Raw genomic sequence first — 27299 nt, 5'->3', positions numbered from 1 at the left:
TACATTTCAATAAAGAGGCTTTAATTTTATCAATCGAGATATCACAATCGAATAAAGGGTGTTTTTTTATAATCCACTGTATGCAAATGAGAGCCTCAATCAGATAAAGAGAAAAAAGAAGGTCTTGCCATGCATGCATGCTTACGTTGGTAGTCGAAGGAGACCGCAAACTAAATCTATTGACCGTTGCCCAAAAATCCTTAGGATTATTACAAGCCGCTAGTGAATTCAGCAGCGAATATTCGTATTGCCTCTTCTTCGACCTACGTAATTCTAGGAAACTAATTTTGATTTCTAGATATTTTGCCTCGTCCATATCGACAAAACCCGACCTTTTAAAGATATTTAAATATTATCTAAGCCTACGTCGCGTGACTCTACATTCTTTATCATCCCAAAGTTTCTTCCTTGCAATATGCCATTTAGGCTTTGTAAGTATATTCAACTTAACGGCGGTTTTCATTCCAAATTATTTTAGTGCGCAATAAAAATGAGGCTCTACTTGCACTTGTGTCCATCGGCATGAAATACGAAATATCAACGCGAACTGGTAGATGGTCGGATGTCATGAGTAATTGAAGTACTTCAAAATTAGAAATCAGGTCTGTTGCACCAATAACTCATACCCTGAAATCCATGAAAAGTATAATTTCCTGGAAAATCTTTATGGAATCTCCCATTTAATAAACATTACTTACAATAGAGAAGGCCGTGAGTATTCCAGAAAAAGATACGGAGATTACAGCCCTCAGGAGATTGAGATATGAGAGCCCGATTAGCAACTACTTTTTCTGCTGCAAGTTGCTAAACCTTACCAGGCCTAGTAGGTTTTTGTCTTTTAGACGGAAGTTTTTCCGGCTTTGAAGCAATTTTTCCTATAAAGAAGTCCAAGGAGCTATTTGATCCATCCGTTTGGATCAAATTTTTATCAAATTTTTGAGTTTGCCTGTCAAGAGTTACAGAAAGGTTTAATTTTATAAAAGCTACGCGTTTCTTAGGAACCTCCTGCTTCCATCTGCTAGAACTGAAACGCACCCGGACGGGCCTACTGACTTGCGTCCTTCCCAGACGATGAATTATGTCAATGTTCGTTTCATTAAGTGAGTGACTAACGCTATTAAGAATATTGAGCACGAATGAAAAGAGGTCCCTGTTAGATTTCTCGTCATCCGATAGGTTCTGAATCAAAACATTGCATGTGCGGGCTTGTCGCTGAAGAAAGTCAACCTGTCACTTGAGTGAACCTCATTTTCCCTTTAATTCCTTATGACTTTCTGTCATCTTTTTACACTCTGTTTTGGATGTGCTCAATTCCATCTTTAAAGTATCAACATCGGACTTAAATTGAACTGTGTCAGTTTTAAGAAGTTTGACGTCCTTTTTAGTTACCTCTGTGTCGGCCTTGATGGAGTTAAGTAGTTTCAGCATATTTGAATCGCCATTCATTTTTGTAAATAGTAGCTACTTTCAATTTTGGAGATAAGAGCGATTGATAATAGATGTCACACACACACACACACACACACACACACACACACACACACACACACACACACACACACACACACACACACACACACACACACAGCGCGCTAAACCTGGAAAAATCACGCACACTACCTGAGGGCCAACGCAAAATTGATAAAGATGTCCATTAAAGACCACAAGTTCCTCAGAATTTAGACAGAAAATCATCAAATCAGGCACAAAAACTTATCCCATCAGGTATCACAACACAAAATGAGCACTACAATAGGCAAATAAAAAATCTAGCAGTTGAGACTCTGGATCCAATGAATCAATTCATATGCAGCACGGTAGACACGTGTTGCTTACACTGGCGCCATATTGCAAGTCCCGATTCCTAGCGTATCCGTGGAACCTAAGCAGTACTTAAAAGCAGTGGTCCAGGTGAAGCTCGGCTTTAAAACAAAAGTTACACCCGTAGACAAGCACCCGATTTTTCTTTGGAAAATGTGGAGGAGACACTTGGAGGCTTAAATGGACACTAGATGCCCCTCTTCTAGTTTAGATGTTATCCAGATCAACCTTCACGACCCTAAAAAAGCGTCTGTCACCTTAAACATATGTTTGACAGCGGAAAAGCGGCTTTTGCCTTAATACAGGAACCTTGCGCGCCCACTTATGGTGATTTGCTTAGCGAACCTACCATTTGACGTAAATTTCCCTTCCTCGAACGTAAAATTACGTACGTGGCGTAAGTCAACACACACAATATTTTGAGCTTAGGTCTCCTAAACTTTTCCGCGATAGGAAATGTATCACCTTACGTAAATTTAGTATGTCCAATGCCGATCGAATAATTTCCATCATCGGACGTAGTAATTTTAAAGTCGAAAGCCAAAAGAAGACCCTTCGTTTTATTTTCACATTGTAACCTGAAGTCAAATTACAGTAGATAATAATTAAGTATTGTAGTATCGTAAATCAATCAGGTTATATATTGTAATTTGACAATACACTGCAAGTGTAATTAGTAGCTGATTGTAAATATAACCAATATCTTTTTTTATAATAGCCGGTCTTCTAAGGAGACTCTCTAACGCCGAGATTTTTCTGGATCTCCCTCTTGCCTCAATCAGTTGTGCTCCGAGGAAAAAGTTCTGGATACCTATGTGGCCCGCCGAAGAGACGAGAATTTACGATTAATAACTTATTCACACAAGAACTTAAACTCTTTTCCTCTTCAAGAGTGGACCTTAAAATCCTTGCGACGGCTGTAAATAGGCACTCTAAAGCAATCAGCAAGAGCTTTGGACAGGACAAGGTAATGGAGAAGCATATACATATCTTGGAATGCCGCATTTTCGTTCCTCCTCTGTACACCAGTATTTGTTCTACTCTTACGCATTACCACATCTTGCCCTCGCTAATACTTTTTGCAACCCCCTTTCCCATTTTTTCTTCAAATGTTTTGCTATTCCCTCTACTTTGATCCATTTATATTTCTCATTATATTTAGCTTCTCTTATTATACTTTCTATTCCATGCTTAAAAACTTCTTTCATCTTTTCTCTTAACTCTTGCTGCATTTTCATTCCTTTTCCATGAATTTTTTTAACCCATTCCTTAAACCATCCACACCTATTTAAGTACTTTTCTCTTTCTTTTATTCCATAATCATCCCTTCTTTCATTGTCGTCTTCCTTCAAACACGCTTACACTATAGTTCTGCCCTTGCTCTCTAACAGTCTTTCTTCGTATTTGCAAGTTCTGTTACCTGATCGTACTTTTATTTTTTCCCTATCTACCTGCTTTTGATTTATATACCATGGCATCCATCTGTCCAACCCTAGCGTCCATCTAATGTATTTTTCATGCAACTTCTCTACCTCTTCATATTCTTTTCAACCCTATATTTCAACTCAATACATTAGAAAACTCAGTGCAAGCGCCTCAAATATTTTCATTGTTCTTTAAATAATTTTTCCCAATTTCTTTGCTTTTAAATACTTCTCTAGTATTTTCATTATATTTGCTAAAACCCCTTCTTCTTTAGCTACTATTACTACATCATCCGCGTATGCTTAAGTACTGAATCTTGCCTCTCCTACCACTAAACCTCCCTCTAACCCATTCTCATAACCTTCTTTTCATGTCCTTAATGAACACCGCAAACAAAAAGCATGCTCAGTGGACATCCCTGTCTTCATCATATCTCCGTCCAGAATTCTTCCGGGTTTTATTCCCTACCTTTATCTCATCTCTCATTTCTTTGTAAATTTCCCTCACTCACTCTCTCTCTCTCTCTCTCTCTAAAAAACCTATGTTTATTCCTCTCTTCCTCATTACTTTCCATAACGTTTTTCTATCTACCGATTAAAACGGTGCTTTTACATCAACAAAGAAGGCACTTATACATATCTAACTGGCTTGTAACTGCCTATGCCACCCTAATTAACTCCCTCTCTCGCGCTATTAGGTTTCCATACCGTTAGAAAATCGCGACAATATAAAGTAGAAATTAAGGAATTAGATGTCCTGAAATGAAGTGGAAAGGAGCCGTGCAATCAGATTCTTTAGAAAAAATAGAGAGAATGAAGTGTGATCGACTAAATTAAGAAAATCGTATAGTTGACTAAACAGTATATTCTTTACTACAAAATATTTTAAAATGCGATGTAATAAAGATTGCACATTTTCTAAAGACTAAAAAGCAGAAAATAAAAGATATAGACAAATATTTTGTTTAACCAATTTTTTATAACTTGTGCTGAAAATAGACCAAATGAAACCTTCTGTAAAGGGAGCTCGCAATCATAATGATATAATAATAATAATAATAATAATAATAATAATAATAAGTTGGGAGCCTTTGTGAATCAGGCGGTTGGATGCTCTGACTTTACGTTAGAAATCCGGTGTACGATTCCGGAGCCTTTACCACTGAAAATTTCTCTATGTATTTCTACCGAGGTTCTGTTGGTTCAGATCCCAACAAAAGTTGTGGGCCCCCCACCATGCTCCTTGCTGCAACCTAGTCTCTGCATGGGGTAAAATCAGAATTGACCCCTTATGTCAAATTAGATACACCGCTCTTATCATATCTCTTGATTGCATAACAAAAATGGGTCCATGACTATAATAATAATGTAAATACAAATAGAAGCTCAGTGCATAAATATTGAACACTGCATTTATACTAAAAATACTGTTTACCATTTACGCACACATCTTTCTTTTTTAGTGACACATCATTATAAAACAATAAAACTGCAGACATAAGATGTTTACAGCTGAGGGGTCAACAGTTTGGGCAGTCAGGCGCACAACTTCCCTGAAGTCACTGGCTTGAAATCACTTGAAATCACATGAAGTCACTGAAAGCAGTTTGGCATAGAATTTCTATCAACAAAAACATTCCACTTAGTTTTACAAATGCAGCAACTATATCTGCATAGCACGAAGGCAAATGTAATCCAATTCATTATCTCTTACCGTCATTGCACCACTTTCCATTATTTACGGGATCTTGTCTGAATGAAAATTTCTGTAGATCGGCGTACGTTTCAGCTAATAAGCCAATAACAAACAATCCAGTGCCAGCACTATCAAGTGTCGTCATGGTTTTAGGCGTCAGCGGAATTTTATGTCGTGGAGAATTTATCATTATTACCGGTAAACTGACAACGTATACCCAAATTGCCTAGAATGTAAAAGTTTTTCAGTTAAATATTATTTGTAGATAATTCGATTTGTTCTTTAAATTTATATTGAAAAATCTATAAATCATACAAAAATGATTTAAAATGAAAATGCTAATCTATCTTCTTTGACTACCGTCTTGTTTCTTTGGAAACAGATACCAAAATTCCCCAATTACAAAGTATTACGCAACTAAAATAAAAAATGTTAACAAAAAAAAGGTTGAATTTGATTTTCCATAAAGTTTTTGTATTTTGAAAAGACACAAAAAACATAAAAATCTTAATCGATTTTTAAGTTTCATACTTCAGCCAGTAGTCCGGCAATTGGATTGGATTTTTATTATTGCGTTTTGGAAAGTTGTTTTTATATACTTCAAGAAAATTATATTAATTTAAATAAAAATTATGGAAATCAAAATTCAAATTGATTTTTTGAAAAACTGCACATTTTAAAATATTTCAAAAAATAGCTTTAATTATTTGAAATCATATACAAGAAAAGTAAGATAGAAACGTTTTTTGTCAAATTAGCAGTTTTACGTGCCGCCTAACGGATAACCTCAAAATGACCTGAAAGTATTAAGTATATGTAGTTCTGATTGAAAGGCAGGACCTGAGAGAGAGAGAGCAGTTCTAAGCCTCGGAAGGACTTTCCAGATATATTATATTGTTATTTTGGATAAAAATTGCATTTAAGTTATGTTTATTTTTAGTGTCCCTAATCTTACAAGGGGAAGACGTTAGGTTCGAAATTCAAATCGAGGTCGCGTGAGCATAATTCCAAAGATTACCTAATTTCACTCGACACGTGTCACGGTTTTTTTACAAAGAAGGGACTTGTTTTAAATATTAATTTTTGTAAATTAAGGCTTCCCTCACTGATTCACCATGGTCAGTCACGCGGTACGGCCTCTCACTGAGCAACGGTGCTCTCGTGATAGCATTTCTGCTTGCGAATCCGCTATATAAACAAATTCATATTCGCGAAACCGGGTTCTACATACAAAACAACCGTGACATGTGTCGAATAAAATACGATAATCTTTCCAATTTTGCTCATGTGACCTCGATTTTAATTTCGACCCTCTGCCTTCCCGTTGCTAGTTTAAACCAGGTTTCTAAGGATGCGTAATTCCCTCCATCGTGCCTGGTAATTGCTCCTCCTAGCTTGGGAATGTTTTTTGTCTTTCCATCTCCTGAGACTTTTGATCTCCTCGTACATCCACAAACATTTTTTTCCTCTCGTGAAAATCATGTATCGGGGTCACTACATCGAATATTAAAATTAATATATTAAGTTTTTCTACATTTGAATTTAAATTTCTATCAGAAAATAAACTTATATAATCAGCTTCAGAAAGCAGAGTGAACACTCTTTCCTCATTAAGATTACTCAGGTTCCTAAATTTTTAAACTCTGGGCGATAGTTATAATAAAATAAAAATTGTATTTTAGATGAATAAGCTCATGTTTCGTAGGGTGGAACTAGATATTGAGAATAATTCTGGACTTTAGTTAGATTTTTCACAACCATTAGGCCAATCCATGTAGTTGAAAAGCTGGAGTAGTGAATACAGCCATGCCGTAGTTTGGCGAGTATTAAGATTTCCTGTAATTATAAAATTATTATAATTAAGTGTATACTCAGAAAGCGCCATATCAAATTCATTATCAAAAGTAGCATTAGGTGGTTTATGTTCAACCCCGAAAAGTGAGTGTTCACGAGAAACAAATATGTCAACAAATTAAAATTCAGTAGTCGGTACAGCCGTGTCAGTACTTTACCTCTACATTAGTTCACCTGCATCCACTTTCTTCCTGATTGAATCCCTTACTAACCTCTCCCCTCTGCACTATCCCTCTTTTACTCTAGAATATACAATTTATCTATTATTTCGCCTTTACACTCATACATACCTAGTTGATAATATTGAGCCCTACAAGGGAAAAATTAAACAAAAGATTTAAATTCAGATGAATTTTTCAAATTTTAAGGGAATCTAACATTTCTCAAGGCAGTCGCGAGTGCTAGCTTTTGGCACATTGAAAATAGCAGGGACTATGGGCGAAGCGTCGCTCGCCCTTTTCTCTTCTTAAGCCAAAGAGGAGAGGAAAGCAGGGCAGCGTCTTCTCTCCACAGTCCTCGAGTAGAATTACTTAACTTGGTGTCATGAGTTTCGTTATAGGGAGAAGAGAAATGATCTTGGAGAGTCTCCTATCGGAACGGTTGAGAAATTTATGGTCAGCTGTGGTGCTCGACTCTGCTTGTGCGGAAGGGGGAAAACAGGGTGAACTTCGAAGCCTTGCAATGCGCTACGCGATACTCTCAGGACTAAACGTCGCAATGCTTGTATTGAATATTGCAGGAAAGGCGCGCTTCTCGGCTGCCGAGAGAACTCGCAGCGAGACTGGACGCTGCTTGAATCCTCTGCATTGAAGAAGCTTACCACGAGCTTCGCGAGCCTTGCCAAGAAAATAGGCATGCGTGTATATAGTGAATTTGTTGTTGGGTATTTATTTCTATTGTTTTGCCAGTGACATTCCAGAGAAGTAAATTGACATATTATGAAAAATGTGATTGTCACAAGCGAATTGCATGAAGAAATATCGATATTTGTGTAATTTTTTTATTGATTTACGGCTAGATAAATTTCAATGTAGAAAACGTACTCTATATTTGTGTTTTAATTATTGATACTTAAAACTTTTTCTTATTTGTTACTACAATAATTTTGTTTACATTTTATTCCAAATTACCAGTATCTTTGCACTGACATGAAATAATGACGAACGTCCCACCTTAACAAAATTTATTTATTTTTTTATCAAACAAATTCATTTTTAAATAATATATACTTCACTTCTGAAGTATTAGAAATAATTTTTAACTACGCACTTGAACTTTAAACGAATTAGTTGTATTTTCAATAAAGAAGATTTATTTTCTAGAAACAAATTAGTTTAATTGTTCATGTACTTCGTTTATAAACTTTCATATGAATGGAATAAAAAAAGAATAGTCTATTAGGATTATTCGGTGGCACACCCTTAGAGGGGCCAAAAAGAAAGATCAAGTTCATTAACCAGCCATTTCTGTTAACAATTCAAAAAGTTAGAGCTTTTTTAATGATTCTATCGACAGCCATTTATAGTAAACAAAAATAAAAAAAATTTATCCCGATGACTTTTTTTTGACAAAATTAATATTATCAAAGTTATAGGATTTTCAAAATCCAAAAAACCAAACCAAAATGGACATTTGAAGTCAAAAAATCGTGATATGGAAAAGAATAAAGAGGAGATAAACGTTAATTCTCTAAGGCCCTACATGATTATTTGATTAACTTTTTGAATTTTGTTAAAAGAAATCGAAAATTCAAATGTTGATCACACAAAAAATAATTAATTACATTCTCATCCATAATAAGAAAGCATTAATTGTATGCGAAAAATGACTTTCACGAATTTTATCAAATGACGATGTTTTGAGGCCCCCTGAGTCAGAAAAACAAGTTTTTACGTCGGTGTCTGTCCGACGTCGTCGTCGCTGTTGTTTTTGATAAAATTTTAGATAAATATTTAAAAGTTTAAACACAGTAAAATACGAAAATAGATAGATTGACAAAAATTGTACAACTAAAAGAGATCTACAAATTTATCATGAATGACTTTTTTATAGGATAAGAAGTTTTTGTTTTATTGATGAAAAACAAAATTGAAAATCAAAAAATTAAATTGTGTACAAACGATACAAGCTAAGAGAATAAATGAGATAAAATTTATTTACCGAACAAGGATTTAGAAATTTTTTACTAATATTTTTATTTTTTCGATAAGAAGCAGAGTTTTTCTTTAATCGTAAAAAACAAGATTAAAAATAAAAAAAATATATAAAAACAAGGCAATAAGAATAAGTATGTTTTAATTTCCATGCATATTGTGAATTGTAATGACATAAAGTTATTGGAATGTTACATGTTTCAGAGCAACTAAGAATATAATTTAATGCAAAATTATAGACGAATATTAAATTAATCACGCTAAATACAATTTGTACATTATTTTGAAATATCTTAATAAGCAATCCCAGGCAGAGTTACATAAAAATTTATTATATTTGATATAAAACTGTTGAGCATATTTTAGAAAAGTTTTTTTGTTGTTGAGAAAATGGAGTTTGATTTTATGAATAAAAGAAAATAAACAAAAAGTAACGTTTTTCTTCTCTTTACTTTTTCGAATAGCACGCTTTAATTGGCTTTAGATATCCATTTTCGTTTTGAATTTTTGGATTTTGAAAATGCTACAGGTTTGTTTATTTTTTTTCCATAAATTAGAGTCAAAGGGATAGATTTTTTGTGTTTTTGTATAGTATAAATAGCTGTAAATCGAATTTTCAAATCTTGGAAAAAGGTGGTATCAAACATTTTCAAAAAGCTCTAGCTGTTTGAATTTTTATAAAAAAATTATTGGTTAACGAACTCGATCTTTCTTTTTGGTCCCTCAAACTGTGTGCCAAAGAAGAATCCAATCCGACTGCCCTTTCAAAAGTTATACATTATATAGACGAGGACAACACCCAGAACACCCTCGTTTACAACCCCTAAGATAATAAAAAATGTAAAATAGTTTCAAAAAATTCCCCAAATTCCAAGCCTAAAATATCATGCTTCATAATTTTTCCATTTGATGTCTGAAGGTACAAAAAAAAGTTTCATTCTCTTATCACTTCCAGAACACCCTCCTTTTCAACCCCAATTATAATAACGAATCACAAATTTGGTACATTACACCGTTGCTATTTTTTTAATTTTTTAAAGAAATTCTTCGACTGCCTTCACTGAGTAAAAAAGTAATAACTTGTAGGAAATGTAAAGTTTTCAATTGACTAAAATTGCGTAAAAATTGCAGAAATTTATTCACGGAGGACCGCTCTCTCTCTCGCTCTCTCTCTGCAAATGATCGATCATTAATGATTTATGAAAAGGATATTGAACCCCAAAAAACAGTTTCTTGAAAAGAAAACCAGAAAATGTTGTAACTAAAGAGGTGAAGTTGTAACTGAAATACTTTTCGGTTAAAAAAAAACTTTTCATTGAAGCAATTAATTTCTCACCCAAAAACCAGTATTTTTTTTAAGTAGTTAATCTTTTAATCCCAGATGTGAATTGTATACTTAAGAAACAATTTCCCAAAATATATTAACATATTTTTTACAAAAAGGTGAATTTTCCAAGAAACTCTAAATGTTTGGACAACAAAGAAAAATTATCAGCTGAATTAATGAAATGTTTACTTTGCAAAATTAATTGTTAACAAAGCAATGAATTTTGAAAGCAATAGATTAGTTTTTAGCCAAATAGTTCAATTATGAAACAAAACGTAGAATTTTAAACCAAATAATTGAATTTCAAACTAAAACAAAAATATTTTTTAAGAAAATAGTTAATTTTTTATGAAAGCATTCTATTTTTAACTGAAATAATTATCTTTCCAGTAAAAAAATATTTTTAACTAACTAGTTTGATTTTGAACAAAAAACCTATGAATTTGAAAGAATTTGGTCGACTTTTTCATCTATCTTTTCTTCAAATATTATTTCTTGCCTCCAATCAACCGAAAAGTGACGTAGTTGTGAAGTCTGGTTTTCAATTGTGAATCTTTTTCATGCTCATTTGCCACAAAATTCTTCATGAAAAAATATATTTCTGTTCAGTCTAAAATAAAAAGTAATTACATTTAGAACAGAAGAGATGAAATTTGAATTGGTTAGATTTATGAATCACTTAAAAATATAACTTGAAAAGAAAAAAATAAATTTTCAACTAGAGATCAATTTTCAACAAAATATATAAATAGATAAGTTACAGATCATATGTAATATAAAAACTGAAAAGTAAAGTTCATGCATAAGGGGGTGTCCACAGGATTTGAATCAGCCATCCCAAGTTAAACCAATACGTCTAGCACGTATCCTGGGAAGTACATGAAGATCTTGTTTACACCTCGAATGAATTCAATTCCAAGACAGTACTCAATTTGATGCACGCTGGGATTTGCACTGATACAGACCAATCCGAATCTTCTCAATACCCGGTCCAGTTTTTTGTATCAGCTTCGCCCGGCCTATTATATACCATAAGGGAATTTTGTTTAAAGGCATACCTTTTTCCCGTTTTCCAGATGCTTCAGTTAGACATTTACTGTGTATCCATGTACATTTTTCTCTTCTATCGTACCGTTAAGGTGCGCTAGAGTAATGTGGACCTGCCTTATTATCATTCCGTACTCTGTTGCTCCACAGAGCAACGCAGCTACCGATAACTTTTCGACCCCTAGGAAGTTAGATCAAATGCCGCGTAGAATTTCTCATGACAGTATTTATTTCAGCCGCCATAGCATTAAGCCAGCCATGTACATCTGGGCCACAGATAGCCTCAGTGTTGTCTTCATCGAAGTCGCTCGCGACGGTCCCATCCTCTACACCCTCGTTACTATCATCCAACTTTTGCGCTTCAATAAGAGAAACATAATTTCGTCGATTTTCGCTTGGTTAAAAAACGACGTCGATGAACTCTGGAGAACTTATTTTCCATTGATCAAGGTTTTGCGGAGTTAATTCCTCGTAGTGACTTTCTGTACAAGTTTCAAATCTCTTTCCGAAAGTGATATCTCTCGTAATTTCGACTTTGTATCTTGTCAGCATAACCTAGAATTTTTTACTACGTTGTTTATTCTTATACTTTCCAGGTGCTCTGTTCAGAATGAAGGAGGGGTTTTCAAATTTCCAGAGGTAGCTTACATTCATAAGTTTCCCGGTTCAAGCATTGTTTGGAGTCTTTCATCCAGGCTGCTAGTTAGACACCCGCTTCGAATATAATTGGCGGTCGACACGGTTTGCGTACAAAACGAAAAACGCAAATTGGATAAGAAGATATCTCGCCATTTCCACAAGAGTCATGTTTTTCATCTCTGATATCTCATTTTGTTCCGGATCTTCGGCGACGGTTAGTCTTCGCTGGGTTTTAATCATTAGAAAAAATCGTCAAATTCTTTACTGAGATATTCCTCTACTTTATTAGATTAAAGATACTTCATCTTATTTTTTCTGATTTTGAACCAGTACTTTCGATTCTTTAAACTTTTTAAGAATTCGGAATCTATCAGGATATAGGGATAGTAAAATAGAAAAAATATTTTTTGAATTAGCTAAGAGGTGTTGAAAGAAAAGTTAGGAGAGGAGGGAAAGATGTTAGGGCAACAGACTTATAAGTGGACATAACAAGGAGAGAGTCAAGGTACGAGGAATGATGAAAGATGAAAAGACACCTGATATAGATGAGATCCCAAATGAAGTGTGGAAATACGGCGAGAAAGAACTAAAGCAATGCTCCTGTATAATATGAAATAGAGGTTTGAGAGCAGAGGGGAGCCAGAGCTATGGAAAACGGGGGTAGCGGTATACATAGTAAGGAAGGCAAAAGAGAGGTTAAAGATTATAGGAAAGTGACGCTAATGCCAACATGTTATAAAATATATGTATCTGTTTTATGGACGAGGCTAAAGACAAGCCCACTTTTTTAAGATATATTAATCTTAGACATACAAGAAGAAATGAAGAGAAGAGGATGGGGAGTAGTTAGGGTAGAAAAAGATAAGATATACACATACGCTAATATGCGCGGACGACAGTGTTGATGGCAAAGGATGACGAAGGAAAGGTGAACTTAATTACAGGATTGGAGAAATAGTTAAGATGGCAAAAAGTTGAATTGGGGTTTTAATGGGGTTTTAAAAAGGAAGAAATAAAAAAAATGGAATTGGAGATGGAAAGGAGTAAGGTTAGAAGAAACAAAGTAGTTTAAATGTTTTGGATATACCGTGCAAACAAATGGATGTCATAAATCTCATATAACAGAAAGGATAAATAGCTGTTTTAAATAATACAATCCATCTAAAAAATAAACATAAAACAAACTCAATTAAAATCGGGAAAGACATACGCTGTAAATATACATGATAAAAAGCCAGTACGAATTTTGACCTTTCAAAAAATGAAAAATTAGGTAAAATGCGAACTCCGCTCAAACCTCCCCAATAATAAATTGGCTGGTACAGAGAGAAGCAAAAATACAAGGGAACGTCACGAAGATTAGGAATGAAGACATTAGTCGAGGTGCTAGGTAGTGTTACCTTGCATTAAAGCCGGATAAGTTAGAATCAATTTTCGTTTCGTAATTGTAGAGGACTAAATTTTCTACAAATTTTGTCTGAAATATGTTATTATTAAGTAAATATTTTCAGAGTTATACCCGGATGAAGTAAGGTGTATTTCCTAGAAAAACGTATACACTGCCCTTATGATCCCATGAAGTACTAGTTACGATCAGTTACTATTTTAAACATATATAATTCACTTTTTATACATAATAATTGAATCTTATATATTTCATTATTATTTGCAATAATTATTATATAAATAATTTATATAGGAAATAAAATATATGTGTAAAAAATAATCGTTTATACTCGTTTCCACACCACCATTGAGGTAGATTGAACAGTGCGTTTTTTTAATGTGGTTTCCCCATTAGGTCTAGTTCACATCTTTAATCAATCTCTGAGCCTTTTAAATTTTATCTTTATCATCTGAGTCATCCAAGAATTCACGGACGTTCTCATACGAACTTCCATTGCAGTGAATAAAAATGCTGTGCCGCACCCTTCTTGAATTGGCGGAAGAATTTCAGAATAACTTCTGGAGCCGGATCCTCCGATGTCCTGACTGGAGTGAGACTAGCTTTAGTTCCCTTCCATCCCCACTCTTCTGGATCCTTCATGACTCCGTACCAAGTTTCGACTTGATGTTAAGTGCGGAAAGGATGATTCGTCACTGATCTCGTAAAAAGTCGATGCCGTAGAAAACCTAAGAAATTTCTGTTCCAGATGCTGCGCATAAGAAAATGAACTTTTTTTCCAGTTACAACAATGTCATCATGACAAATAATCTCTTCATGGATCATTACATGGGAGAATTACAATCAAAATTTTTTGCCTGCAAAGCATTTTTTTCGCGTTTTGTGTTCGAAAATAATAACACATAAACGACACATTTGGTCGCAGGCCACCGTTTTCCACGCGTCAATGATGCGTGGCTTTGACAGTTGAGTATTAAAAATTATTCCACGGCTAAGGCGGCTGTGTTTCACGCGCCGCTCGACCGTTTGTAACGTTTTAACAATCCGTGAGTCACGGTTCGATCACTCACGGCGCATTGCACCGTTGAACACGGCTCGTGGAGCCGTATAGATAGATTACTTTCGAAACCATTCCACGGTTGTACGCACCGTGAATCACGGCTGTGAATGCGGTGACGGGCATTCAGCAGATATCGATTCTGACAACTCAAATAACATGTGAATTGAAAATTTTAATCAAATATTTATTTCATTGAAATTAAAATAAAGTATAAAATATTAAATAGAATCAAAATTTATTTAATAATGATAATTATCTTTAAATAATATTAAAATAAAATTCATGAAATGAAAATATTACACGCTAATTGTATGCGTGACCTCGAATTATGAATGAATAATAAAGTAGCAGTGACATTGAAACAACCTTTGTCAATTCATCACATGCATATACAACATTAATTCTGGTAGAATTAGCAAATCAGCTGTTCGGCTGTGATCCACGGTTCCTACAGCCGTTGATTTGATTTCGAAAGTAATCTCTACGGCTCCATGCGCCATGGTCAACGGTGTAAGGCGCCGTGAGTGATCGAACAGTGGCTCACGGATTGCTGAGATGACAAACGGTCGAGCGGAGCGTGAAACACAACCGCCACAGCCGTGGAATGATATGTATTGCTCAACTATCGAAGCTACACGCCATTGACGCGTGGAAAACGGTGCGCTACGACGTAGCGTCTTCTCCGTGTAGTACTTTATGGGGTCATAAGGGCTGTGTATACGTGATTCTAGGAAATACACTTCACCCGGGTATAACTCTGAAACTATTCACTTTCTGGAAAAATGTTTTACAAGAGATTTGTACGAAATTTAGTTCCCTAAAATTTTAAAAAATTCTATTTTTAGTTTCCGATAAACCAAAAACAAGTTATTTCTAAAAAACTGATTTTTAGCACCTTTTTCAAGATGGCGCACAGTGAGGAAAAAAGCACTTTTTTGGATAAAAACTGACCGACAGTGCAATTCTTAACGGATTTTGATGTATTTTCAGAAATTACCATAAGACTTCCCGGTATAACGAGCAACTGCGGATATTTTATTCCAGCTCAACCGAAATTAGTTATTTAAGAGCAAAGTTACAACTTTTTGTTGCTAAACTTTTCCGTAATACCATTTCTTCTGAGACTTTCAAATTCATTGAAAAAAGGTCATAAACCAATGTAATAACTAACTGAAAATAATTTTCACTGCGTTAAAGTAACAAAAAAATGGTTAATAATCTTATAAACAAATTAACTAACAAGTCTTTTTTTCATGATTCGCAATGACTGGCTAATTTTTACCCGTAGATTTTATATAAAGTATCACAGGTAATGATAATACAATAAGTCTACAATAAGTTTACAATAAGTTTACAGTAAGTATTAGAGTAGCTAAGGATTGCAAATTTTTAAAACCATTTTTACAACCAACTGCACATTTTGACCATTTTTGGATGAAAAGGCTTGATATTTTCACCATATTTGTAATAGTGACAGAAACTGGTAATTATTTAAACATTTTTTATGAAGAAATGCACGTTTTGACCATTTTTTCATGAAAAGTGTAACGTCCCAGGAATTTCTCCCTCCAATTCTCTACATTTTTATTTCTTTTCTAAAATCATATAGAAATTGAGTTACAAATAGTATAAATGTGTATGAATGAGTATAATAGCATGAATAAATAAGTACGATATGAGATTATACAAGAATATAATCTGTAGCTCGAGACCGTGTGAATCATTTGACCCCGCGATTACCTTCTCTCTCTCTCTCTCTCTCTTTCTCTATGGGGTACCCCGAATATTAATGACCATCATTTTGATAAGAATTGATTTAGTTACTCTCTGAAATAATTCAATCCTTTCCTAATTAAATATCTATGTCCCATCGACTGCGTTGTCGTTTGACGGAGGATAGGAGATTTGATAGTCACCTTAAAGGGTTTGGCAACAAATTTAACAAACTGATAAAGAACAAACTGACTCTTGCTTAATTCCTTACAAAATGATAAGGAAACCACGAATAAGCACCCCTTTGGGTTTGGAGTCACCAATAAAAGCGCACCCACGATAACACTCTCTGATCAGTTTAGTTAAGCAGCCAGTTTCTCATTCTTTACGTCGTAAATTAACGCGCCAATACCGGTCCCGTGGGTGAAAAAGTTCTCTCCAATATTTCTTGCTGGTGACAGCAACAGCCGATTGGTAAGTCTTGTTTCTTCCACGTAAAATTCAGATTGTGACCTTATCTCAAAGACTAGGACTCAAGTATTTTTAATTGTGACCTTATACCAAAAACTAGGACTCAAGCATTTTTAATTCTTATTCATGTTGTTTATTAATGTTTGAAACGATGATTTATTGAAATTATATTTACTAATGTTTGAAACCATGACTTATTTAAATCATGTTTGAAACGATGTGTTATTAGAATGACGTTTAATAATGTTTGAAAGATATTATGAAGTAAAATTCCAGGAATTGCGGACTTATCAGATGCCCTCTCTAGTAGCACGATATTAGGTGCGCGCATGCGTGAATCATGGGAGCAATTCATTTGCAAAGTAGCACACGTAGTGGGAGAACCACAATTAATGTGCGTGCCGTATGCGTGATCACGTTTTAAGGGGAGTGTACACTTATCGGACGGCAAGTTATCGGACTTCTACTGTACAAAAAATATTTTGTAAAGACATTATAAAAAAGCGGAATTTATTCAATCATGCTGATCTGTTTATTATTATATTGATTGTTGACATATTGAAACTTCACGTATACTGATTGTCTTTTTCTCTTTTTATTGATGTTGCATTAATTGAACAATTGTATGAATTTATTGTCTTTCTTAAATTACTAATGCTAACTGAAATTTGTAACCTTTGTGCACAACCTAACTGATTTTACTCTTTTGATTGATGTTTCATTAATGGAACTATTGTATGAATTTATTATCTTTGTTAAATTACTGATGCTAATTGAAATATGTAACCTTTCGCACAACCTAACTGATTTTACTCGCCTTGTCAAAATTCTATCACTATTGACTATTTCTTACTTCTGAAAGCCTATTGAGGTTTTGAGGTTAAAATGTAATTCTCCTTTCATTATTCTCGTTCTTTTCCATTTTTCTTTACCTATCCTCTGAGGCTAGCAAGCAAACATTTATAAGAACCCTTTGACGCTCAAGGGTGATTGACTATGATAATGTACTGAACATCTTCAGTACATGGCACCAAATGTATACATGTATACACCAAATTTACCCCTCACAAAATGTATGAGAAAATGGTTTTTGGTGGACTTGACTGAAACTTGGTAAATATGTAGATTATAAGCGTATAATGAAACGGTATAATGAATACGGTGAGATCAATATCAAATGTGGTTAATATTACAATGATATAAATCGCGCGCTGGTTTAACCGACCTAACCTGAACCGATTTAGATGTATTTTTTCAAAGCTGATAAAATTTCAAAGTAAGTTGTCAAGCCTGACTTCTAAATGTAGTTTTTCAATTTTTTTATAAATAAATAAATATGACGAAAAAAATGACAATTTTTTTCATTTGAATTTCCCGGCGCTCGTGTATAATAGGAAAATTGTTGTAATCGCCGACATTTCATAGATTTACATTATGTAAAGATATTCCATCATGATACAGTAAGCAAACAAAAATTTTATAAACCAATTATTTGTTGGAAATGTGTCTTTATATAATTTTCAGTAATTTAACGTTTTTTAAAGTTATATTACAAGAAATTGGAATGGAAACCATATTTTAATGAAAAAAAATTTTCTCAAGACTATTCTTGTTAATATTATAATAGTACATTACAACACAATACCAGAAAGTTGGATATCTAGCACGCTAAGGCATCCAGCATTTTCTGGTCATGCGTTGTATACTATTTTTCTTCATCCTCACCCGATAGTATGTGCAATACTTAATAATAATTCATAAATAATGCGTTGTCGGCTACTAGCTCGCGCTTGGTTTATTATGCAGGGATGCGAGGAATTTGATCGTCGGACATTTGCAAAGACGAGGCGTGCGCCGAGGCTTTGCTGGTCGGGCGTTCATCAAATAGTACAAGTAAAAGAAATGTATACTAATATTGTGAATTTCAACCCATGTTACACTGGCTAGAAACGTGCTGGATACGTTAACACAAAATATACAATATATACCACCGGTTCGAACTCAAGCGAGCCGCACAAAATGTCGCAGCCAATCAGAGTGCGTCATTCAGCTGGCGTGTCGCATAAAATTTCACAGCTACTCAGAGTGCGCTACTCAGTTGGCAAGCCGTAAAAGAAGAAGAAATAGTATATTACAACAAAAGGCCAGAAAGTTGGATATCCGGCACGCTAGGGCATTCAACATTTTCTGGCCGTGTATTGTATACTATTTTTCTTTATCCTCACCAGAAAGCACGTGCAATAATTAATAAATAAAGTGTTCTCGGCTGGCCCCATATTCAGCACGCTAGGAAATCCAACTTTCTGGCATTGTGTTGCAATGTAATATTTCTTCGTCCCGTACCCGAAGTGCATAGTCCCCGGCCTTATTTCTCTCAGAAAAGAGCGTCTTTTACAGCTTGCCAGCTAAATCGCGCACTCTGATTAGCTGCGACCGTATATTCCCATACATTTGGTGCGGGGTCATTTGTGTCGGCATGAAAATCCCTTAGTACGTGACAATAGAAAAATGGTCAAAATGTGCACTTTGTTTATAACAATTGTTTGAATAATGATCAGTTTCTATCACTATTGAAAATATAATAGCAAAGAGTCTTTTGCAAAACATTTCGAATTAATTCCGCAAAAATAATCAAGCGTAATAATAAAAAACTCGTCGAAGTGTGCATTTGTTTATACAGATTGTTTGAATAATTAACACTTTTTGGTCACTATGAAAAATATAACAGCAATGTGTCTTTGTAAAGACATTTCGAGCTGATTCCGTAAAAAAAACATCCTATTCATGAAAAAATGGTTAAAATGTGAATTTGTTTATATAAAATGTTTAAATAATTCACATTTTTTGGTCAGTATGAAAAATATTATAGCAAGAAGTCTTTGGCAAGAAATTTCAAGTTGATTCCGCAACAACATCAATCCTATTCATGAAGAAATTGTTAGAATGTGAATTTGCATTTAAAAATTGTTTAAAAAATTAACATTTTAGACGGCATGACAAGTATGATAGCAAGGAGTCTTTTGCCAAGCATTTTTAATTGATTGCGCAAAAAATATCAAGTCTTTTCATCCAAAAATGGTCAAAATGTATAGTTGTTTGTAAAAATTGTTTAAATAATTAGCAATCATCAGCGATTCTTAACTTATTGTATGCATACATCATTATCTGTGATACTTTATTGAAAGCTATGGGTTAAAGTTAGCTAATCATTGCGAATCATGAAAGAATGACTTTTGTTAATTAATTTGTTTATAACATTATTTACCACTTTTTTGTTACTCTTACGAACTGAACATTATATTTAGTATGTGTTTTGGAACACCAAAATGAACGAAAATTGAGACTAATTTTTCCGGATTGAATGCAAGGTAGACACCCCTTTTTTAGCTCCCTAGCGCCTAGGCTATATAGAGCAGAAGAAGAAAAGGTTAAGCTGAAGCTAAACCCAACGAAAGGCAAAAAAATGGTTGAAAAATATATGAAACACGATTCAAATGCGATAGGAAGGCCCAAAATAGATATCGAAAATTCAGACAAGACTTTAAAAGAATATCAAACAAGAATGAAAAAAAGAAAAATTGAAACTCAAGGAAAATCCTGAAGAGAGTGAAAAACTACCTATTAAATACTTCAGAAGATAAAAGAAACCAAAGAAAAACATACAAAAAATAAAGAAAAAAAAGGAAAGAAGATGAGGAACTTAAAGAAGCAATTTCGATTTCAAACGCCTGGGAAGTAAATCAAGCGAAAAGCGAAGAGTATGCAAATTGACAAGATAAGTTAAGAATCAACAAACAAGACTGTCAAACAACTACTATTAGAGTATAACTATTAAACTACTGGAGAAAATTGAGAGGAATTTAAAGGCCAATTCTGCAAAAAATGAATAACCATCAAAAAGTATATCAATGATGACTCCTGCTGCAACGGAAACCTTTTATATATGGGCAAAACTACACGACTCTAGACTCAACCAAACAACTTTAACTAAAGGGGAATTTGGCTCAAATTAACAAATATATTAAAAATTTGCTGAAAATGAAAAGCACTCAAGTTAAGCGTAGAACGAAAATAACGGAAACCTACGAGATTAAATTGTAATTAGACTCAGAAACAGTTAGGAAATGTTATACGTGACCGTCTTACATTGAAGGTTTGCTGGCCCGTATCTGAGATGGGACTCGGCTTCCAAGGGGTCCCGAAATTGCTTATGGTCACACTATCCTTGCCTACCTGTCTTGCGGGCTTTTCGTAGTAATAATGGAATAAACCGCATTTATACTTCAAACTAAACCTCATACGCGCGCCCTCCGCGCGTCCAATTAATAGAACCACAATTATTTTATTTAAAAATGAAATTGAATGATTATACTTTAATTTATAACTTTAACATGGAAAAGGGTAATTGGAAAAATATTCTGAATTAAATCCGTAAATAAATTGTGCCTATTTATTGAAAAATAACCACACTCTGAATATGTTTGCCAAATCTGTTTAAATAATTAATAATTATTGTAAATATGCAAAGTATCGTGGAAAAGGGTTATAGGAAATGCATTCTTGGTGATTCCGTAAACAAATTGAGCCTATTAGTTGAAAAACAGGCAAACTCTGAATATGTTTATGAAAATCGTTCAAATAATTAATAATTAGTGTATATTTTCAATGTATCGCAGAGAAGTTATTGGAATTACATTCTTCCTTGATTAACTAAACTAATTGATCCTTTTCGCTGAAAAATGGCTAAGCTGTTAACGTGTTTATGAAAATTGTTTGAATAATTAATAAGTCTTTGAAATTTGCAAATCATTATACAAAAAAGTAATCAGAAAGATTTTCTTAGTAAATTATGTACAAAATTTGAGATTTGTTAAAAAAATAGCTAAACTCTCAATTTTTTAAAGAAAATTGTTTAAATTATTATTAATTCTTCTGAATATACAAAGCAACATGGAAAAGTAATCGGAAAGGCAATAAAATAAACTCTGAAATTGTTCAAGGGAATTGTACGAACAATTCATAATTCTTGTAAATTTATATGAATAACATAGAAAAGAGTCATCTGAAAGACAATCTTAGTTGACTGCTTAAACAAATTGTGTCTGTCCCTTGGAAAAATCCCAAAACTCTTATTCTGTATTCATTCTATACACAAATTGAGCATATTCATTATTACGGATGTAATGCCGAGGACGTAAATAGGGAAATTGAATGCCGAGAATTAAATAGAGACACAATAAAACGAGAGAATATGATAAAAACAATACGGCATTTATTGTCACTTGTAGAACAGTGAGGCCCGATACCCTTGGCGTGGTAGGTAGGCCTTAGACGGGTGGAGGGTTCCTTTTTAAAAGGTGGTCCGACAGGATCTTGGAAGTGTGAGGAACAGGCTTTCCAAAGATTGGCGAGTAGGCATAATCCTAATCTCGGGCTAATCTCGGGTACGACCCGGCAACCCTTTTGTGCAGGGCCGTACCGCGGCACACGAAAACTGCCCCTAACTCAAATTCAGCTTAAGGGGAAACGGTAGGTTTGGCTGAGCACATTGTAGGCAAACTCGTAGAATGTTAAATAATCTGACTCCAAGTATTTGGTTAAATATCAACTGCGGCCTACATCCGCCTTGGCACGTGGAGGAAAGTAAAGTTACACCACATGTAACTAAATATAATAATTTATTGATCAAAGTACATTGCACGTATTTGAGTCAAAGCAGAGGTAGAAAGGCCTAGCGCGGCCAGAGGTCGATTGTGTGGCGATGCGGTTACGCAGAGACTGAAAACTGCTCGGAAGGCGGGAGGAAACTCACGTCCCGCTTCCGTTGCCCATTCGACCACGTGTCGTATGCATATAGATTAGAGACTTGCTCGCTTGTTCCACTACGCTGAGTGGCGTACTGGGCGTATTGAGACCCTACAGTACTCCTCCCGAGTGACGTTGTGCTCGGAACGATTTTTTAAACTCTCGGAAGTTAACGCAAAAATACTCTAAAATGTAAAGAGAAACAGGTGTTTAGTTATAGTAATGATAGTTTCGCAATTTCTATCACGGCGATATTTGATCTGATAAACTTAACGTGAGCGCAGTAACTTAAAAGTTTACAATTAAAATATGATCACAGACATGCGAGATAGTTGTTCACATTAACGTTGTGTGAAGTTGGTAAGTACCCATGGCTTTAAGATATACTCTTTACTTTATTTCTGCGAGATACGTATGCTAAATGACGTGCATCATTACAAAGAGAGAGAGAGAGCGAATATCATCTCTTGTAATTTAAACTCTTCCTATAAAAGGAATTTGGTATAGACCTTTTACGTGCGTAATATATAAACATTGCACTTTTTGGAACTTATTCTTAACAATACTCAAATAATAATAGTAAAATTGTAAAGTCGCAGACATTAGGCAGCAAAAGAGACTGACTTTTTCCTAGCGTAAGTTTTGATGAGTGGAATTAACCTCATCGTATTTGAAGTGGTCGGAGTTAAAGTGATTGTAGTATTGGAAATGCTAGGTATCGAAATGATTTTAGCTAAATCATCGTGGAGAAAATACGCAGGTTTGACATTATCTATAGAGATCTGTCGTGGTCAACCATTTACATCATATTCATATATTCTATCGGATATACGATTTATGATTTTGTGAGGTCCGGTCTATGGACGTTCTAACGATTTCTTGGTCGATCCAACGCGAAGAAAGACATGACAGCTTGAGTTAACATCCTTATGGCCAAATGCTCGTTTTTTATATTTATGACCCACAAGGACTGGCTTAATCAGTCGCACATGTTCGCGAAATTCATCCAAGAAAATTTGAGTGTCAGGAGTGAAGACTTCCGGGAGGACAAACTTCCCGGGGATGCGCAGTGTAGAGCCGGAAAGAAATTCGGCCGGAGATGAACCGATCTCCCTGATGTTTGATCTAAGACCTAGCAACACGGTAGATAAGGATCGTAGCAAATCTTGTTCGGCGCGGCACATTATTGCAGCCTTAAGGGGACGATGCCAACGCTCAATTATTCCGTTTGATGCTGGGTGGTAAGCCGTGATTCGAATCCTACGACACACAGTAAGTTGGAGTAAGGCTGTAAAGAGCTGCGACTCAAATTGACATCTTTGGTCGGTAGTCAAGGTCTCGGGAGCGCCGAAATGCGAAATACAGTGATCCATGATTGCGTGGCACACTGTGAGTGCTTCAATATTTTCAAGAGGGATTGCTTTTGGCTACCGTGAAAAACGGTCAATTATGGTTAGAATGTATTTGTAACCACCACAATTCGGAACTGGACCGACAATGTCCATGTGAACATGCTTAAATCTTCCATCCGGCGCTACGAAATCTGCCAATGTTAAATGGCTTTGGCGCACTATTTTAGATTTCTGGCAGTCTAGGCATTTCTTGCACTCATTGGTCATACCGCGATTCATATTTGAAGGGACTCTGGTATGTACATGTGAAATGTTTCGCCAGTCAAATCGCAGTAAAGTGATTTGTGTTCAGGGCCCCATTGAATTTTTTTCAAATTGAGTGAACAATTTGGATCAATGCTAATACGCCTTAACCCCTGATCATTTTCTTGAGCTTAAGCGACTTCGATAAGACTCCACTCAGTGGGTAATCGTATTGACTCGACTCGAGAGAGAGAGAGAGAGAGAGAGTCGACCACGACGTTCTCTGCGCCTGGAAGATATTCCAGTTGTGTTGTGTATTGCGAGATGAACGCGAGTTGTGTTTTCTGGCGCGGAGATGCCTTTTCAGATCCTTGGGAGAAGGCGTCAATTAGCGGCTTGTGGTCAGTGACCACTTTGAAGTAATGGCCTTCTAAGAAGTGTCGAAAATATTGATTTGCCTCGAAAACTGCAGCAAGCTCGCGATCGTATGCGCTATATGCTCGCTGTACTAGAGAGAACTTCCTGGAGAAGAAAGCTAATGGCTTCCACCCATCGGACAGTTTTTTTCAAGAGTCGCTCCCATTTTGGAGTTTGAAGCGTCTGTAATCAGGCGTGTTTCGGCATCCAACGAAGGATGGGCGATGAGTGTCTCATTGGCAAGGTCGTTCTTGACCTTCGCAAAAGGTAGCTGTTTCATAGTGCTTGCACCTGGGCGGTTTGAAATAGGCTGCGCCGATAAAAATGTACTAAGCCTAAAAATCTGTGCAGTTCAACGATGATGCGAGGCTTCGGAAATTGCGCAATTTCTTGTACCTTCTCGGTGGTTGATTTAAAACCATATCTGCTTATGTGATGTGCTAGGAATTCTAATTCGGTTTTGCCGAATAATTGCTTCAGCAAGCAATAACCGGAATGAGGAACTGTCAAAATGTCATGCGAATGTTCGTACACCTTTCATTTTCAGAGAGCTTTCAAATTATTACGTGATGCATTTTGTTATAAAAATGTAATAAATTGAATTTCTAGACTACCAATCGTTTGAAGCGTTGATTGGCAAAAGGTTTCTTATTTTATGAATAACAACCCAAACATTTTAGAGCAAGTACGATTTGGACATTTATTTTAATTATTTATACATAAGTATAAGTTCGATTCGGACAAACTCTTCAATCGATTCTAATGTCTTAAAATGAAAGCTCAATCCTCAGATGCTCCACGAACTTTACGAACTTGCGGTAAACAAAAATTAACATATCTACGTTAACATATGAGAGTGGAGGAGTTATCAATAATATTCTTAAGATATCGGCAATTATTTTATCAGCTAATGGGGGAGGGGTCAGGGGCGTCAGCAATCAAGCCATTTCGGGGTCAAGTTTAGGGGAACAATTTTCGGCAAAATGCATTGTAAGACAGCAAAAAAGGAATATCGCCAGTTAATCAATTTCAATTAAACACAACGGAATCATGTTCAAATCGACATAATAGGGGAAACTCTGTGTCCACGTATTTCGCGACAAAAATTCCGCAAACTGAACATAATTTCTTACAGCAAGACTTAACAATACGAAGTACAAAAGATCGGATAAAAATTATAAGAGCTACGTGCGCAGAGGTTTTCCTACCATAAAAACAAAAGGACTTACCGGCTGAAACGTTTCAGTGAGAAAGTTGGAGATAATTTTCTTGGACGGTTCTCCGATCGGCGATAGGCTCACGAACGGAAAGAGAAAGAGTGCTGCGGTACACACTTATCTATGAACTTGTGGTCTGTCGCCATATTTGAAATTGGTCGTAGCTGATTGGTCGCAAGTTCGGCGCGAAGCCATCGCACAAATCGGAAAAGAGCGAGAGATCACAGTATTATAATATTAAAAGTTATTTTATCGCCAAATGCCAATTTACTATAAAGGAAAAAATAGTTATTAATTTGAGACGTAGTCCCTCCTCTCCTATAAAACTCTCAGGAAGACAAATCTTAATCTCGCTCATCGTTGTACGAGTCTTGCACAGAATCAATTACTTCCGGAACTTGTAATTAGGGCCGTAGCTATAGACGTTTCGCTAGCGATGCTGGGGATCAACGACGAATCCTTCTCTAACCAGAAAAAACAAGGTAGAATGTAGGTGGAATGGTGAAATCAATAATTTTTGAAACGCCTCCTGACGTCAGCCAAAATTATGGTAGCATCTCTGCGATGATTTCCGGGCGAGGGTCAGTTGTAAGGTTGGCAGCAATGGCTGGTGTTAATAGGTAGCAGAATTCGAATTCGCTTGCTGTATATTCTAAGTGGAAACATCGGAACTAAGAATTTCTTGGACGTCTCCTTGGCAACCGGAGTACTTCGGTGTTCTCACGATGTTGGTAAACTCCAAGAAAATTGTACAAAAAAGAGAAAACAAACGAATCAGACAAAAATTAAAATTAATAAGATCTAGAAACAAGTCGTGGAGCACCTTGTGATTCCCGAAGTGCCAATTTAATATTAACGTTATCAAATCGCCCTCGAAGAATCACTTTTTTTTTCTCGTCAGTTGCAAAATCGGCAACGTCACAAGATCGATCAAAATCTGTGTGTTTTACAGTGGTTTTTTAAAAGCAGAAAATGTTTTTTGTCTCTGAGGTTATTAAATCGTCTTTGAACTCGAAAGTTCTTTATTTTCATCAGCTTTAGATCGTTTCTAAGCGGATTAAGTCTCCAAAGAAAAAAGTACTAAGCCCTTTGTGATAGTGAAGTACAATTTTTTTTACATATTTTTTAATTGCTATTTTATAAAATCTATTCCACATTTAAAATGGTGACAAACTGAAAACTGTGTGCTTTATGATCGTTTTCCTATAGCAGAAAATGTTATTTTTGTCATTGATCTTATTAAAGCATTTTTGTACTTGACTTTTCTTTATTATTTATTACTTTTGGATCGCTTTTAGCGTATTAAATATTTTAACACACTAAGTATTGAGTCCTTTGTTAAATAAGTGGAACTTAATTCGTTGTTTCACATATTTTAAATTATTGTTTAGGAAGTATTATTTCGCACTAAAAACTTAGAGATTATTATAGAAAAGAGTTGGATAAATTAATAAATGCGCATTTATGGAGGTTTTTGTATAGAAGGAAATCGTTTTTTGTCATCAAATCTTTTTGAAATAACTAAAACTCAATTCTCCAATCCTTTTAAATGAATAATGGTATATTAAAGTCTCTCAAAAATGTTCATTTTACCTTATAACTACTCAATGATCATCAGAAATATATTTAAAGAAACATTGAGTTCAACAGCTTTT

At 35.1% G+C, this 27299-nt stretch overlaps 1 protein-coding gene across 3 annotated transcripts in view; it reads right to left on the bottom strand.

Moving 5' to 3' along the window:
- Nucleotides 1-27299, bottom strand: part of LOC117182998 — a 298189-nt gene that overhangs the window by 115177 nt on the left and 155713 nt on the right. For all 3 annotated transcript variants that reach the window (XM_033376129.1, XM_033376127.1, XM_033376128.1), the window contains exon 4: nt 4960-5167. In XM_033376129.1, coding sequence (XP_033232020.1) covers nt 4960-5167 — 208 coding nt within the window. The remainder of the gene's footprint in view (nt 1-4959; nt 5168-27299) is intronic.

The sequence above is a fragment of the Belonocnema kinseyi genome, chromosome 2, assembly GCF_010883055.1.
Source record: "Belonocnema kinseyi isolate 2016_QV_RU_SX_M_011 chromosome 2, B_treatae_v1, whole genome shotgun sequence".
NCBI lineage: Eukaryota > Metazoa > Arthropoda > Insecta > Hymenoptera > Cynipidae > Belonocnema > Belonocnema kinseyi.
Note: the sequence above shows the minus strand (reverse complement) of the source record. Positions and strands in the feature narration are given on the sequence as shown.